A 15,693-nucleotide genomic window follows, 5' to 3' on the forward strand; every position below is an offset into this window, starting at 1 on the left:
GGTAGGTATTTTCTTATGTTTTATTAGCAGACTGCAGTGTGAGATGAACTACGTTTTGCAAACCTAGACAACTCCTAGGAATTACATTTGCAATTTGGGTCCAGATCCATCTTAAAATGGGACCTGTTTTCTTCCATAGCACATCTGCTGCAGAGGGTACACCTCTCTGTCATTTAAATCCCTTATCTGAAAAGACCAGGAAATATTTGAATTCAGTGAGAGGAAATGACTTCCAAAAAAACTTTGTGGCTGCTTAAGAAAGAACCACAAGGTACAAAAACATGGGAACAACCAGAGCTGGAGAAAGGAGAATAACACACATGATGATTATTAAACAGAGGAAGTTTCCAGATAAGTAAAACTCAAAAAACTCCACACCCAGCTATAAGATTGAGTTGAACCAGTCTGAAGAATATCAGGCAACATTTCATAACAATCAGGAAGAATAAAGCAGCAAAAATGTGTGCTCACAAACCACTTCACTTTTTTTTTGCACTGTGAGGTAATTTACTTTAAACACCAAGGGTCAGACAGTGTACAAGGACTAGGCTGGTTATTTACAGGGATTTTTTGAAGTGACTTGGCTTTACAGTCTCCGGCCTCTGTGCCAGCCACTGGACCCTGGTAAAGGTGAGCGTTGCTTTGGGAAAAATAGAGAAGTCCTGCATTGGCTCACAGTTAGCAACAGCTCCGGGTAGCCAGAGCAGCTCACTGCTCATCACTTGTCTCTCTTGCAGGGTTTATCTTCACTAGTTGATGCCTGAGGTGGCCACCTAAAAACAGAGGCTAGACAAGAATAAGAGAATGAAAGGAGGTATTTATCTGAAGGGCCTTCAAAGGTACACCCTGGGCAGTCAAAAGGCTACACCCAAGATGGACCCTGGGTCACGGGTTCTTCACACTTTTATAAGTTTGGTCCATTTGCATATCAGGGTGAATTCTCCAATTATAACTTCAGTTGATGATGTAATTACCCCAAGTTTGCCCCCCCTTCTCTAGGCTTTAGTTTACACATTTTGGGGCCTGGTGTCCTTGAAGAGCAAACCTGGAGAGGCTTGTTATGTCTAACCAGCATGAGAGAACTGCAGCTAACAGGCCACAAGGAACTTCAGAGTTACACACCAGGCAGCACAGGATTTGAAAAATAGGAAAGTTAAAACCTAAGGCATCATAGTGATCATATGAGAACTGCACATGCCCTTGCCTATGATGTAATTTCACCTCCTGAGGAGGTCAGGAACACCCTCACCTTTTTTCCTGTTGAGGATAACCCCCCAGCAGTCATATTCCACTCCTCCTGAAGCAGGATCTCCTAAAGATAGATGCCTGAGATTACAGGGAGAGCTCTTGCAGGAGGTTCCCAGCATACCACACATTGCAGGGGCTTTCCCCAGTTGCCAAGGAGGGCAGGGCTGCCAAGGGTTGGCTTTGTTTATGAGTTAGTTTTACGTGATTGGTCCCGATAAACATTTGCTTGGCATGACTCCCTGCTGTAAGGAATGTGAAAAACTAGGATACCAGGGCAGTGAGCAGGAAAGGGAATAAATCACCCATGCCAGAGGATACTGACCACCACTGGCAGCCTGGTTCCCAGTTTTCCCAATGAGGTGGGTAACCAAATGCAAGTATGGCACATAATGGCCATTGTATGTTGTAAGGAAACCAGCAAGGTAAAGAAAAGCAGGGACTGAAAGAGTTTGTGCAAAGAAGTCTCCTGCAGAAGTGAGGGGAAGGGAGGAAGGGGTAGGAAAACCTGTTGGAAAAATGGGGTCAAGGCAAAAAATACACAAAGGCAGCCCCACATTGCCGCATTGCCTGAAGGAACAGAGACTTTCAGTACTGTCAGCCACAAACATTCGGCAGTGTGAAAAACACCAGGTTACGTTTCTGTGTGTGTGGGAGGGGAGCAGCTGAGGGTTTGGGATTCTTTCTGGATTGGAGGATATGCCACTCCATCAATTATGAACAGAGGATGCTTCTCAGTGAGACTCTTGATTTCTCAGAGCTGGGAATATTGCAATAAATTAATAATCTAAAAATACATTTGGTAACTCCATGGGAGAATTGAAGAGAGAGAGAGAGAGAACTGTGAATATTCACACCTACAGAGAATAAATACACAGAGCAAATCTGCAAACAAACCATACGACTTCCACCTGGGGCATTTTTTTTTCTTCATCCTGTCTTAGCAGGATGTCTTAGTCCAGCAGTTTTCATGCACACATGCCTACAGCCTGCTCTGAAGACCACATACATCCATGCCTTCAGGAAGCAATCCAAACAGCTGAGACTGACCAGGATTTCTTTACAAGTCTCAGCTGACACATAAACCTGATCACCACCATTCCTGTCAAAGACTCCATCCCCTCCTCACCCTTTCCCTGGCACCCCAGGTAAGGAACTTGCAGAGGCTGGAATCAGCCTTCAGAAGCATGGCTTTTTCTGATTTTTCAGCAGGAATTTTTAAATATCCTGCTCAACATCATTCTGTCATCAGTCCAATCTCCTCCTACCCCCTTAGTTGAGGCAGATAAGACTTGGTTTTTCTGGATGCACTGTGGCATGTTTGACCCTTCTGCACAGATCCACCATTGCCTGGATCACTTGGTCACAGCTTTTATTTTTTTAGTACACAAATAATGAAGTGCACTGGGAGGGAAAGGCTTAAGAAGCAGAAAGCAAATTTGAAGAACCCAAACCCAAATTGACTTGAGCTGCCATTTATGTTATAGGTCAATGGTATCACTTGCAACTGTTTGGGGCAGTTAATACTGCAATAGTCTATTTAAAGTAGTCTCAGTTTCTCTTCTCCTTCAAAATCCTGCAGCATTTTCCTCTGTATTAAATGCAGTGCTGTAATCATACCACATTTAGATGTCGCAGAAAGGATCTAGGTCTGAGGAAGAAGACCAGAGGAGGAAAATAGTATTTGATCGTACCTGCTTCTGTGGTCCTCCAGTTTTCTCCAGGCTGAATGTCCAGTGACATCCATATTCAGAAGGGCTTACTAGCCTCTAGAATATCCCACAGCCACTTGTTTCACCCATTTGCAGAGCTGCTTCAGTTTCAGAAACAACTCAAGCAAGAGGCCCTTATGCAGGAGGGCAGCTATCCACAACAGCTGCCATGACCAAGAGTTGCTGGAGGGTTTGGCTGAGCAAGGACAGGTCTCTGTGCCTGCCATGTCCTTCCTGCCCCATTCCTCTCCTCTCCCTCTCCTCTCCCTCTCCTCTCCCTCTCCTCTCCCCTAAACCAGGTGAGTGGCTGATCTGTGAGGATTGTCAGTTCTGAAGGCACAGTCACACAGAAAACTTTGTCTGTGTTGCAGGGACCCATTTCTTCCTCAAGCTCTTTGCCCTTATATCTGCCTCCTTCTCTCCCCCAGCACTCTGGCACGGAACTATTCGGCTGCTGAGTCTCTGGAGCACGCTGCATCCTGGTGCTTTACCCTCTCTGTTACAGCATGTTAAAGCCTGACATTGTCCTGCCCCACATGTCCCAGACACAGACCTTTATTATTTACCCTTTCTAAAGACACAACCTTGAACAAGAGAAAAAAAATCGCTTCCCTTTCTTTTTAATTAGTATTTTGGTGAATATACAAAAACAAAGAATCAAGGCAGATGGCAAGCATCAGGACCTGAACCAGTACATCTCTGGAAGAGGCTTCACCTCAAAACGCTCTGTGGAGGAGCACATTTCTCACAATACATTTAACTAATGAAGCATTCACTAGGAAAGACACCAGCTCAGTCTGGGCCAAAGTAAACAGCCTTTATTGAACTGAGTGAGAACTGCAAGTACTGATGCAAGGACTGGGTTTGGTTCAGTTAGCTCCTTGCTTGCATTTTTTCACAAGAGTTACTCACTGCCATTATTTGCCGTTTGTCCTACCTGATCCGGGGATGTGGAAGGGGAATGACGCAGGGGATGTGACCATATACACACAGGTAGCTGAAGCAAGAAGCACAGTAAACTAGGAGCATGGGACAGCCACTTTTGTAAAGGCAACTACAGCACAGAACCCCTTGTAGTCTGCACAAATTCTAGCCCGTAGGTGTATGAAATCTTGTGTGAAGTACATAACAGCTTTTTTGAGGAAGTTGCTTGTTAGCAAATGGAGCTTTTCCTGGACTGGCACTTCTGAAGGTAGGAGCACATGCAGTAGTTTCATCAAAGACAGGAGGTAGGCTTGAATATAGGCAGCATATTGCTGAGGAGTGAGCTAGCCTTTTATTGGGCTTGACTAGCAACAGACTTTTTATCTGTGACATGTTTTTATCGCTGACACACATCAATGCTCAGAGAATCTGCCTTATTCTAAGGCAAGGGTGACAGAGACCAGCAAGAGAAGTTGAACAGTAAAATATAATAGAGAGGTCTGCAGTCTTCTCCCTTGCAGCATCCGTCCTTATTGCTCACAGGAGGTTACAGTTTTGCTCACACAGCCCTTGCTGAAGCATTATAATTTAAATTCAAACTAATTTTAGAGAGACATTTTTCTGGAGCAAGTGTTTCTTTTCTGATGTCATCAGAGAACAAATCAGATCACTTTTTTCCTTATGCTCCAGGATTTCTTGCACAGTGAAAAAAGAATTGTACCTCAGCCAGGAGGCATTAAGGCTGCAGAACAAGGGGCAAAGCACGGACACGAAGATTCTTTCCTGCAGTCATCAGTTCTTTGCGTCAAGTTTATGGGGGGGCAAAAGTATATATGGGAGAGGTGGTGGGAAAACTTCAAATCTTCCATGGCCCAAGGAGAGTGGAACAGAAGACAAACACATGCAGATTCACATGGCTCTTCAGGACAGCACTGAGGACGCTGGGCCTTCAGTATTCAATCCCACTCCAGTAGAACATGGTACCAAGGAGGACACAGAACTGAAACAACAATACTGTTAAGTTTCTCTGCTCCCTATTTCCTGCTTTCCACCTCTCCCCCAGCCCCATTTAGTCCAACTGGTTGGAGAGATTAACAGAAATTCTTGAAAAGCAAAGCCTGTTCAGGCAGAGGAAGCTTAAAGTTTTTTATCTGCACAGAAACTACACAGCAAAGAAAGAAGATATGTGCAGCTATAACTATTTGACTGTATCGCTCATCTCACTGGGGATTATCTGTCATGAAGCTGCTGAACCCTGAGTACTTAATACACTCATACAAAATCTTTGAACTACAAACCGAATTATCTATCATGATTACTGCTTAGATGATCCAATACCCTTCACAAAGAAGTATCTGCAAGGTGTGTTTGCTGTGTTGTTTTGCTGAGATGGCAGCAGGTCGCAGCAGGCCATGGCAGGCTGGAAGGCCATCTAGTTCCTCACCTCTGGAAGCCAGAATGGAGGGGAACTTGTAAATGTGGCTGTTAGTGGAGCAGGCTACAGGCAGATTTGTGATGAATGAATGACGATAATCTATGGACATTTTAAATGCGTAAGTCCCGTCATCCACCTCCACCCAGCTGGGTGTGGAACAGCAAGAGAAGAGAAGAGGAAATAAAGGCAAATATTAAGTACTTACAGTCCAGCAGAGGATGGCAAAGCCAAACCAGGCAACACCCCAGGCATGTGTGTTCACTGGCCCAGAAATAGCATCATAACAACCCTGAAAGACAACCAGGAATGACTCAACACCAGTGCTGAGCCTGCACTGTGAGGCGACAAGCTTATTCACCCCTGAGAGAGACTTAGGTGGCATGGTGGCATGCTCCTCTCCTACTGCAATTTGGGTAGCTCAGAGGGTCTCAAAAAACCAAGCCAGAGCTACACTGCTTATTGCAACTTGCAGATAACTGACCTGTTTCTGGCTCCAGATACATAGACCCACCTCAAACACTTCAAGGACAACTTCCTGTGCCATTCACTTGCCAAGTACACTTAGATAACCAAACACAGTTGACAGAGAATTGACCTCCAGAATCAGGAACCTGAAGGCAAATTTGGAAGCTTGAATGCCTTCTAGAAATGCAAGCTAGTACAGAAGCTGATGCTCATGACCCAGCAACCTAGTGAACAGGACACTCTGGTCAACTGAAAAGTTCTTCCTTGAGGAGGGGTACTGATGATTTGCTCACTTGTATTGTATACACTCATCCCTGGGCTAAGTTTTATTTAGCTACTGTCCATCTACATGTTAGAGATGTCACTTCTTACAAGTGGCTTGGGAGATTTCTCTCTCCATCAGGAAAGCCTCTATCCTAAAAAAAATTCCTGTCCTGTGTTCAGCAACATGGTCAGGACTCTACAGGCATTTCTTCTCCTCCAGAAAGCTTTTGAACACCTGTAGCTTACAGTGAAGGAGAAAGGCTATTCACAGTTTCTTTCCCTTCCAGCAAGGCACTTTTGACTGACATGTGTTAACTGGAAAAAGCAGAGATGATCTTACATTGCTGTTATAGTAGCCAGGCACTCCAAGTTTGCAGCCATCAAGGTTGACGGGAAGCCCTTGTGTATCCAGGACGCAGCAATTCCGTGGCCAGGGGTAGTCGGCATCGTTGTGTGTGTCGCGGAAGGCAGACGTGTACTCCTGCCAGTCAGAGGGGCCCAGCACCCCACAGCAATGGTTCTGCAGGGAGAGAGGAGGGAAGGGTCTTTGTGGGCCAAGGTCACAGCCCTGCACATGTCAGGACGCCAGTTAGGCATTAATCACCAATTTATGGGAGAGATTTTTGAAGTGCCTGTCTTTGACAGTCTGTCGTCTGATAAATGAGCTAAAGGGGGAGTGTGTCAGAACTTTCTTTAAGGTTCAAGGCAGATGCCTTGATCCTCTTTGTTATCCAGCAGCCCCAACGAGGATTTGAAATTCCAGGCCTGCAGAGCATTTAGTAATTAGCAACTTTTCAGTGTTGTTATTACCTGAAGCATGAGTTTATCCCATGTCTTTGTGAGCTCTTTGTCACTGTTACTGGCTGGCTCTGTCTTCTGATATCCCTCCAGCATTTGCTTCAGGAATACACCTGGAGTGTGCTACAGAAAAAAAACCCAGCAAAGAAAAACGCAGAAACTATGTAAATAGGCGGTCATATAAAGCAAATACAAGGTTATTTGGGGAGGGTTTGTTTTCTTGTTTCAGTGTCCTGCTGGAGAACAGGAATGTTGCTTCTCCTCCAGTTTACACATGAGAGAATAAAGAGCAGGATTTGAGGGGCAGGAGCAACAAAGATGAAGATCTCAAGCAGGCACTACCAGATGTAGATCCCAAAGGATGTGCAGAAGCTATGGATTGCATCTGGTATGTTGGAACTAAAGCACCACAAACCATTTCCATCCCCACAGTATCTCCAACAATCCATGTAATCTTTCCCTCTCCAGTAACACTGCCTGGGGCAACGCTGAAGATTTGTCTTCTGTGTGTATGATAGATTAATCAGTCTGTAGCTGAAAGACTAAACACTGTATTGATGATTCAGCTAACCCACACTATTATTTCCTTAACTACAAGGCTGTAAACATTTTAAAATGTTAAAAATAACAAAACTATGTCAGAAAGAACAAAGTTATTTCTTTGATTAGAATAATGATGTTGGAGTTTTTTCTTGTGGGGTTGTCTTCTGCTCAGCAGTAGTCCTGTGAGTTTACACTGTATTACCACATTTACTACACTGAACAGGATGACTGTGTGCCCTAGAACTTGTGTTTCCCAGCCCAGTTAAAAGAATACACGAGGGAAGAAATACTCACGGAGTCTTGGTAGGTCGCTGCTGTGATGCAAGAAGCTATTTCAAATGCAAAAGTGATCAGCATCAGAATGATGTACTGGGGGACAAAGAGAGCAGAATTAGTTCTTGGAAAAGCAGTCCAGTATTTTTTTCCAAGATTAAGATGGAAACCCTGCTTGATGCAAAGATGGCCAGGCTATCATATTCCCCTCTGCCCTCTCTGTGCTCCTAAATGTTCAGGTAGCCCTTCCCTGTGCTTGTTTCAATTTGAAATCTACTTTCTTGAAGGTGAATGACTGGAATTGTCCTCCATCTCACAGACAAGATTTCATCAGAACCTCTTGGCATTAAGACTACCCTGCCTCCATGGAAAATACTTTGTCCTTTTCTTTGTTGTGTCTCATTGGCAACCCATGTTTGTGTCATGTGTCCTCCTTCCACTTCCACTTGCCAGCTATAAGCTTTTCAGCAGGCAGCTGTTTAGTCCTAGCAGGAGATTGTACTTTGGGGAAACAGAAGGTGCAACTTAGGGTGTCAGTCAGATCCCCCTGAATTTTCATCATCAGATTTCCTGGACACTCCTACATTGTGACCAAAGATCCTTCATGAAAACAGATTCCAAGGGTCACCTCTCATATTCTCTTTCACACTTTCTTTTCCCTTTCCAACATAATCCCTTTGACATTTTCCATATTCCTTTTGGAGCTCTCATGTCTGTTCCTCCTCCCACATTTTATAATGTTCTTCTCTGATTTAAGGCATGTTTTTCCTACTTACCCCAGCTTCTGTCCCTTCTACCCTCTCATATATCCTAAACCAGAGCCTTGGGTGTCAGCCAAGACACCAAAATTCAGAGTTAAGGGAATTCTATTTCCTCAGCTGTTTGCTGGCATATTCCCTGGCCCAACAATTCAGACCTCCGAGTGCCTCTTGTCTAAAACAGACACCCTACAACCCCACAGTCATCCACGAGAGAGCTCATTCCAGAGTTTTCGTCCCTACCCTTCATTATTGCAAGCACCAATTAAGTTTTGCTACTGTCAAACTAAAGGACTAAGTAAGACATTGTACAGAGATTTGTCCACATCTTAACATTGTCCCTGGCTTATCCAAACCTCTGTCCCCACCCCTATAATTTCTGCCTGACTGCTGATGTCTTGTGTTCCTGATTGCCCCCATATTTGGTATCCTGACACTTACTAATGCCTTGTACAGAAGTCATTACCTATCAGCTCCTAAACTGAATAGTGTATGACAGCTGAAAAGCAGTACGGGGTGGGGAGAAACAAGCTATATGTGATTGCACAAGTGCTCCTGCATTGCTTCAGGGCAAGGTCAGGGTCAAGCCAGTCAAACCTCCACTGTGGCTATCTCCATTAGTTCCCTCAGCCGGGTTCAGGAGCTTCTCGTGCATGTGTCTTCACAGGAGACACCTTCTGGGACACCACAGCCATGAGCAAGAAGAACCTTTGTCTCCTTATCAGTAAAAAAGCTGTCTTTGCTCATTGGTTGATTCCCAAGGTGACCAGGGACACTAAGGCAGCATTTGTTCAGTTGGGCAGCAATAGGAAGGCAAACTTTGCAACACTTACCACCAGCAGCAAGGTCCTGCTGGCCTTAATGACTCCAATAATACCAAGGATAGACAGAGCAAAGAGTGCAAGGCCAACAAAGATGCCAATCCAGGCAGCAGCATAGATTCCATTGTTTGCTGTGGCTTTCAGGAGAGGGTAGGGATCATTGGGGCTAGACACAACGTAGATACACTCTGCTGTCAGGGCAATGCCGCACATCTGGGAAGCACAAGAAATCCATTAGATCAAGCTTCACCAAAGAAATAGCAAAGACAGAAACAGGTGTAGAGTGCTTTCTTTCATTCAACTTCCTGCCAAATGGGAGCTACCCAAGTCCTCCTCTGCCCACCTGTACAATCTCTTGTATTGGGACTTCACAGAAGAATTGCAGGCAAATCTCACCCAGCCTTGATCTGAGAAGTCAGGCCTAGGACTTGAGGATGTTAAGAAAGAATGAACACAACCATTCCATCACTATATGGAGAGAGGTGGCTGGAAAAATGTTGGTCTGCTCCTGCTGACAGTTCTAAGGCTTTTCCCCTAGAACCCATCTTGGTATTGTGGATCAGCCCCTGCTGTCCCTTTCCCACCCAACTGATCATCTAGGACAGCTCTCCTTATCCTCTTCTCTCATGGTTTACTGGACTGTTTATGTGTAGACTTGACATGTGAAGAAAGAGAACTGCTGTTTTGAGAAGTGTCATACTGGAAGGAGGCCTCCACCCATACTTGTTCCACTTCACTTACCCCAATGACCACATTCCCAAAGACTAACAGACCCTGCAAGATGCGTACGCAATCATCACTTTTTGCCATCTTTAATTCTTCATGCAACCTAGAAAAAACCAAATACAGTCTTCAGTTAGACCACTGGTACAGTATGCTTCACTCAGAAACACAAATTATCCATGTGGAAAAGGATAGGCAGAACTTTCCAGCCTGTCTGTACACCTCCCATCCCTTGCTTTATAGTAGTTTCAGAGAAGACACCTCCCTGAATGTTAATCTGGTAACTCAAACTCTCCCTGATACTTGAGCTACAGAAGACTGGGACCACTTTGGGGGCAGCTGGTGTCTTCAGCTCCCCTTTGGGTAGGATTTTCATCATCACAACAGGACTCATGACAACCTCAGCTCATGGTATTTCATTTCTATCTGGCCGAAAACACCCGCTACATTTAGATGGACATGGGACAAGTTCAGCACCCTCACCTCACCCCTATTCCAAAGGAGCCAGCGTTACTCCAGGGCATGCTGTCTTGGGCCATTTTGACCAGCGCTACCATGGGACTTAACTGGTCACCACGATGCTCTGGCTGTATCCCACACACATCCAGCATAGGGCTTTGCTAAGGGTAGCCCCATCTCCCACCCATGCTGGGAACAGGAGCTGAGTCCCCCAAGTCAGGTGTGAGGGAGGAAGGGAAGGAGGGAGGGAGCAGCTCAGGTTGCAGCTGGCTCATGGGAGCCAGGCCAAGTAGAATTCCTACCAAATTCCTGAGAGTGCTATATCCTGTAGTCTGGAGTCAGGTGCCCTGCATCAAATTCATCCCCTTCCAGAGAGAGCAGCATAAAGGCATCAGTCAGAGGTGTGAGACCTCTTGCAGAAAGAAGCTCAGACACCAGGGCCCACCAAGTTTTTCTTTCAAAGGGATGGAGCACACGTGTGCATGGAGAGGGAGAGGGAAAAAACCCCAACCCTGAGACAACTGCATTTGCCAGGTGGTTAAGAAAATATAGGAAATATGTATAGAAAAATACAGGAAAGAAAGGCTGAAGTGAGTCCAGCTTGAGCAGACAACAGGAAAAACTCCTTGAACATCCTTCCTCTGCCAGAGTACCTGCACTTGTGCCTCTTTTGCTGGGGTCACTGACTTCACAATTCTTCAAAGAAGCTGTTGGGAAATATGAGCAGACAAAGGCGTCATCGAAGGGGAGCTTTCTGAGGAACAGGGCATTGTGAGACCTCTCTAACAACACTGCCTCCTGCCTCCTCAGCAGCTGCCCCTTTTGGGGTATGCAGGACTTCCAACAGTGACAGATGAAAACCAGGCACTTCCCACCACTCTTTCTGCAGTGGTTTGAGAGTTAGGCATGCAGACATCTCCAGTGCTCTCACCATCATACCAGCAGAGTGCCTAAGTATTTTTGCATGATAGCACATGTGGGAATCTTTTAATGATACGTGGCCATTATTTTAAAGTTGAGAAGCCATTTTTAGTCCCACCCAGGTGTTTGGAGGCCAGACAAGTATACATGAAACAGTATGGCTCTGTATTTGAAAACGGCAGGCTCATGAGGTCGACCTGAATCTCTGTCCCTGCCAAACTTCCTGACCAGCCAGGGTATCCAGGGGGTCACATAAAACTGTCTCGCAAGTCAAATCTGGGTCTGGGCAATGTTCAGCCATGTGTTCTATGGTACAGCACTGCAGAGTCTGCTAAACCTAAGATGAATCCTGGTCCTCCACTCATCTGAAAGCTGGAGAGACCACTGCCTGGCTCATGGACCTATGTGTTGCGAACTCCAGAGATTTTAAAAAAACAGTTATTGCCATCTAAGAGACATCACAAGCCAGGCAGCAGTCCAAAAAGCAAGGAACTCTTTCCTGTTTGAATGCAGGCACTTGAACTCTGACTGCTACATGGAGAAGCAGGTCTGGTCCAGTTGCTGTGTATAAACCAAGGCTGAGTGTGTTACCCAATGTTCAGTGTAATAACAGCACTCACACCTTGCATGTGGGCTGTCCATCCAGCCCAAGCTCTTGCCTCTCCACAAGCTGGCTTTCTTCTCCTCCTTGGCAGACATAACTTGGCTCATTCCTGCCTCCCCTCAGGCAAGTTTTATTGCAGCCACATTAGCTGGAGAAAGCAAACCCCTTCTCCTGGCGTGAACCCACCTCCTGTGGGCCACTGTGGTTGTGAGGAAAGCTGGACACAGTCGCCACCACAGGTATCAGCTGGAAAATGGCAAATTTCCAGACAAGCTAAGGTTCTCCAGTACCTTAACTAAGTTCAATGGGATTGCAGCACAGGGAGAAGCAGAGAGGTCAGGAAGAAGAAAAGGGAAGGAAAAAAGGATTTACTCTAGACCTAAAAAACTGCACTGTAGCCATATTTCTATGAATTTTCCCTCTGCCTCCCAGTGATTGGTGCTGAAAGTGTTCATTTCTTGGTGTCCACTTTATTAACCTCTGCCACATGTGGCAACCCCTTGTTTGACCCCTTCTCCCTTGCAGATGGTCCAGGATCACCATCAGCAATGAGAGACCAGGCAGGTGCTCCAAGGCCATGACAACAGCTGGGCAGCTGGAGAGCCAGTCCTCCAACATGTCCCAGAGGAGAAACTGTGGGAGATTTGGAGCTTTCCACCTGCTCCTCATGCCTCAGAGGTGAGCTGCGTTTAGCCAGAGTGGGTCGCACAGCACTTGGCACAGGTACACGACTCCAGAGACACGAGGCAAACTTGGCTGGCATGCCCGAGGCAAGCTGTGCACAGATGTGGCTCACAGGCACCCCCAGGTGTGGGCAGCCCTCCTCCCAAGCCCCAGAGACACAGGTGTCAGCAGCCTCTGCCTGCAGACACAAATGCATTTGGAGGTAGAGGGACCTTCTTCTTGGGCTTGTTCAGATTAGTTTTATGACCCAAATGCAGTTTCCTGGGGCTTCAGGGAAACCCCTGAAGAAACTGGAGCTTCAGCTGCAACTGTTATCCAAAAGTTCCACATAAGAAGGCAGCCAGGTCCTGGAATTTCAGCCTTGACCTGGTGTTTCTCTCAAGGTTCCTAGAAACCTTGCAATTTAGGTGTGACCTATCTAGGTCTGAGGTATTCAATGACCACTACCAAAGACTTTGCTCCATGCTCTAAGCAGCTTTGGAAAGGTGCCTGTTGCTCTCGTACAAAAAACCCCTATGTCCCTCCTGAGGCACATACTTCGTATTCTTCCTGACATTCTGGTCACAACCAGTACAACTGGTTGTAACTTCTCCCCTCTCCTCTCCCCTCACATCCCCAAAACACCCCTGACACTCATGGGGGGCCAGCTGAGCCTGCCAGAACCCAGGAGAAGGGTAGCCTTGCCTCCCCCTGGTACCCCACAAGCTGCATGCAATCTATTATTTCCATGCTCTTGAAGCTTTCTTGACCTCCCCTCCCTTCCTTTACTCTCAGTGGCTTTCTGAGACCCTCAGCACAACTGTGGGACATGAAAAGGAAGCTCCTTTCTGCAGAGGTTGGCTTCTGCCCTTGTATTTTAGGTGATAACCTCATGCAGACTTTGAAAGGAAGCTCTTCTGGCAACAATTCCTGGATTCAAGTGGGATTTGGGGTCTGTTGTGCACCCCTCACACACATTGGGCTGGTCTTTTGAAGCCTCCACATCCTATTCTATAGGCTGGGACAGGATTTCAGTGGCCTTACAGATGAATTGCCCTTCTTAGCCTAGCTCTACTCCATCTCTAGCCAAAAAACCCAATGGATAATAGTTCATTTGGCATTGCCCAACACAGAACCAGGTGTCATTTTGATCACCTTGCATTTTGTGCTAGTTGTCAAGCACTGTGACAAAGGGACATCCCAAAACATCTCTGTGAGCATCATTTGCTTCTACACCCTGCTCCTGGAGGTTTCTTAGCATGGTGGTGGGGCTTGCAAGGGCTTCACATCACTACTTGCTACCTCTCCTTCCCTCAGCGTCCCTGTGCAGGGCGTTGCATTCCCATGTCCTGGTGCAAGGAGGCAGAGACAAAGGATGCATTTGTTTTATGACTCACGGGCTCTGCACACCTTGGCTGAAGGGCTCTGCACCACTCGAGCGCAGCTGAGCAAACCCGGCTGCGCAACGGCAGAATCCTGCTCCCTGCCCGTGCAGCCCTGCGGGGAGGAAGCCTGGGCACCACCCCTCCTGTCCAAGCCCAACTGGAGAGCGTGTCCCTACAGGCAGGAGCGAGATGCCTGGGCTAGCCCTGGGGTGCTGATGGAAGGAAGTCATCCAGGTGGAACCGCTGCTGGAGGTGCTGCGCCAAGGCCAGCGCCGGTGCCACAGACCTGCCCACACCCGGACCTCCTGTGGACCCTGATGCATCAAGCAATAAACTTACTTTTGTGTTTTTCTAAATTGGTTGTAATGGAAAATTTAGCACCTATGGGGCTTAAAAAGAAGGTATTTCCCAAGTGCTTGGGACACCTTCAGAATTAAACAGTTTCTAAGAGGATGTAATTTAATATGTTTATGATGAATAGCTTGAACTCCACTGTAAGAAGCCAAATGTTTTACAAATGTCAGTTCAGCAGTTGTTTACTTATTTTAAAGCAAACATCTCCAGTGGACACAAACCCATGCACTCCTCCTGCCCTTCTGGACTTTTCCCAATGCTCTACCTCCCCTGAAATGCAGCCACCTCTCACAGAAAACTGCTTGTGTGCTACGAGTCAACCACACTCAGAAATGGAAGAGGCAGACAGTTATTTTGTGCTACCAGGGGAGAAAAATAAAGCAAATACAAAGCTCAGCATCAAGCAGGGGTCACTGACTAATTAAGTTTCCTTTCGAAAAGAGTGCTATGAAATGAAGCCTGTGTGAACAGTGGTGTGGCTGGTAAATCATCAAGCATAATTACCTCGGAAATAGAGCTGGGAGGTAGTTTTTTCCTCTCTCCTTTATTAGTTCAGCACAGCCAAAACAAGAGGGTTTTTTTTAACTTTCCTATTTTCACAAGTGAGGGGGAATTACAAGGTTCTTCTTCCTGTACAACAATTCTTCTTCTTTTTTTTTTTTTTTAACAGTCAGATTTACAACATATTTAATTTTTCCATTCCCTCCTCCTCAGTCTTTAGGAGAAAAAATATGAAAGAAATTAAAAGAGCCATAGAGAAGACACAGCCTGAGGTAAGAAAAATGAAATACTTAATAATTTCCTGCAGTTAACCTTATCCAGGTACCAGACTCCCACACACCAAACAGTCCAGGGACTAAAATAAAAAACCTTAAACATAAGAGCTGTCTTTTCTCTTAATAGACACTTACGGCTCACATGCCTCATTAAAAGGAAGACGACAACCAAAGCAAGGCACTCACCGCTCTCTTCTTGTGATGCTTCCCAGCAGAAATCCCAACCCACCTGCAAAGCTGAAAAGGCCGCTTTCTCCCACCTCTGCTGCTTTTTAAAGAGCCCAGGTTGCTTGAGGAACGTGCTGTGTGATTGGTGGGGTGCCCATCACATGAGGAAAACTTTTTTTTCTAGCCAAACCTGTTCCCCGGTCCTCCTAGGACCAGAGGGTGTCTCTGTGATTCTTAGATCATATCGGAATGCCGTTGTGCTGAAAACACAAAGCTTTAAAGAATTTCTATTATTATACTCTCAAAAGGGTGGATGAGTGAGTCACTCATACGAGGTACTTGAACTTTAAAGAGGATGGGCAAGTTGGAAGGACGTAAATATACAAGGATTGCTGGATCACT

At 46.0% G+C, this 15,693-nt stretch overlaps 1 protein-coding gene across 2 annotated transcripts; it reads right to left on the minus strand.

Annotated features, from left to right (window-relative positions):
* Positions 1-3,760: 3,760 nt before the first annotated feature.
* Positions 3,761-15,426, minus strand: UPK1B (uroplakin 1B). Of its 2 annotated transcripts, XM_048295585.1 has the most exons (9): positions 15,310-15,423; positions 11,074-11,127; positions 9,980-10,067; positions 9,251-9,451; positions 7,681-7,755; positions 6,856-6,966; positions 6,386-6,565; positions 5,522-5,605; positions 3,761-4,881 (listed from the first exon to the last, which is right to left on the minus strand). In XM_048295585.1, the coding sequence occupies exons 3-9, from the start codon at positions 10,046-10,048 to the stop codon at positions 4,831-4,833; spliced, it is 771 nt and encodes a 256-aa protein (XP_048151542.1). In that variant the 5' UTR covers positions 10,049-10,067; positions 11,074-11,127; positions 15,310-15,423; the 3' UTR covers positions 3,761-4,830. The 2 variants fall into 2 exon arrangements, with proteins under 2 accessions (XP_048151542.1, XP_048151543.1); XM_048295586.1 differs by lacking the exon at positions 11,074-11,127 and having other exon boundaries at positions 15,310-15,426.
* Positions 15,427-15,693: the final 267 nt, after the last annotated feature.

This window comes from Corvus hawaiiensis, chromosome 2 (genome assembly GCF_020740725.1).
Source record: "Corvus hawaiiensis isolate bCorHaw1 chromosome 2, bCorHaw1.pri.cur, whole genome shotgun sequence".
Lineage (NCBI taxonomy): Eukaryota > Metazoa > Chordata > Aves > Passeriformes > Corvidae > Corvus > Corvus hawaiiensis.

Excerpts from the sequence above, each read along its gene's own strand:
- UPK1B (XM_048295586.1), bottom strand. The coding sequence starts at position 10,048 with ATGGCAAAAAGTGATGATTGCGTACGCATCTTGCAGGGTCTGTTAGTC. Across the intron at positions 6,566-6,855 it reads GGGATAAACTCATGCTTCAG|AACCATTGCTGTGGGGTGCT; the intron begins GTAATAACAACA and ends CTCTCCCTGCAG. Across the intron at positions 4,882-5,521 it reads TTGCCATCCTCTGCTGGACT|TTCTGTGTCCTCCTTGGTAC; the intron begins GTAAGTACTTAA and ends TTGTTGTTTCAG.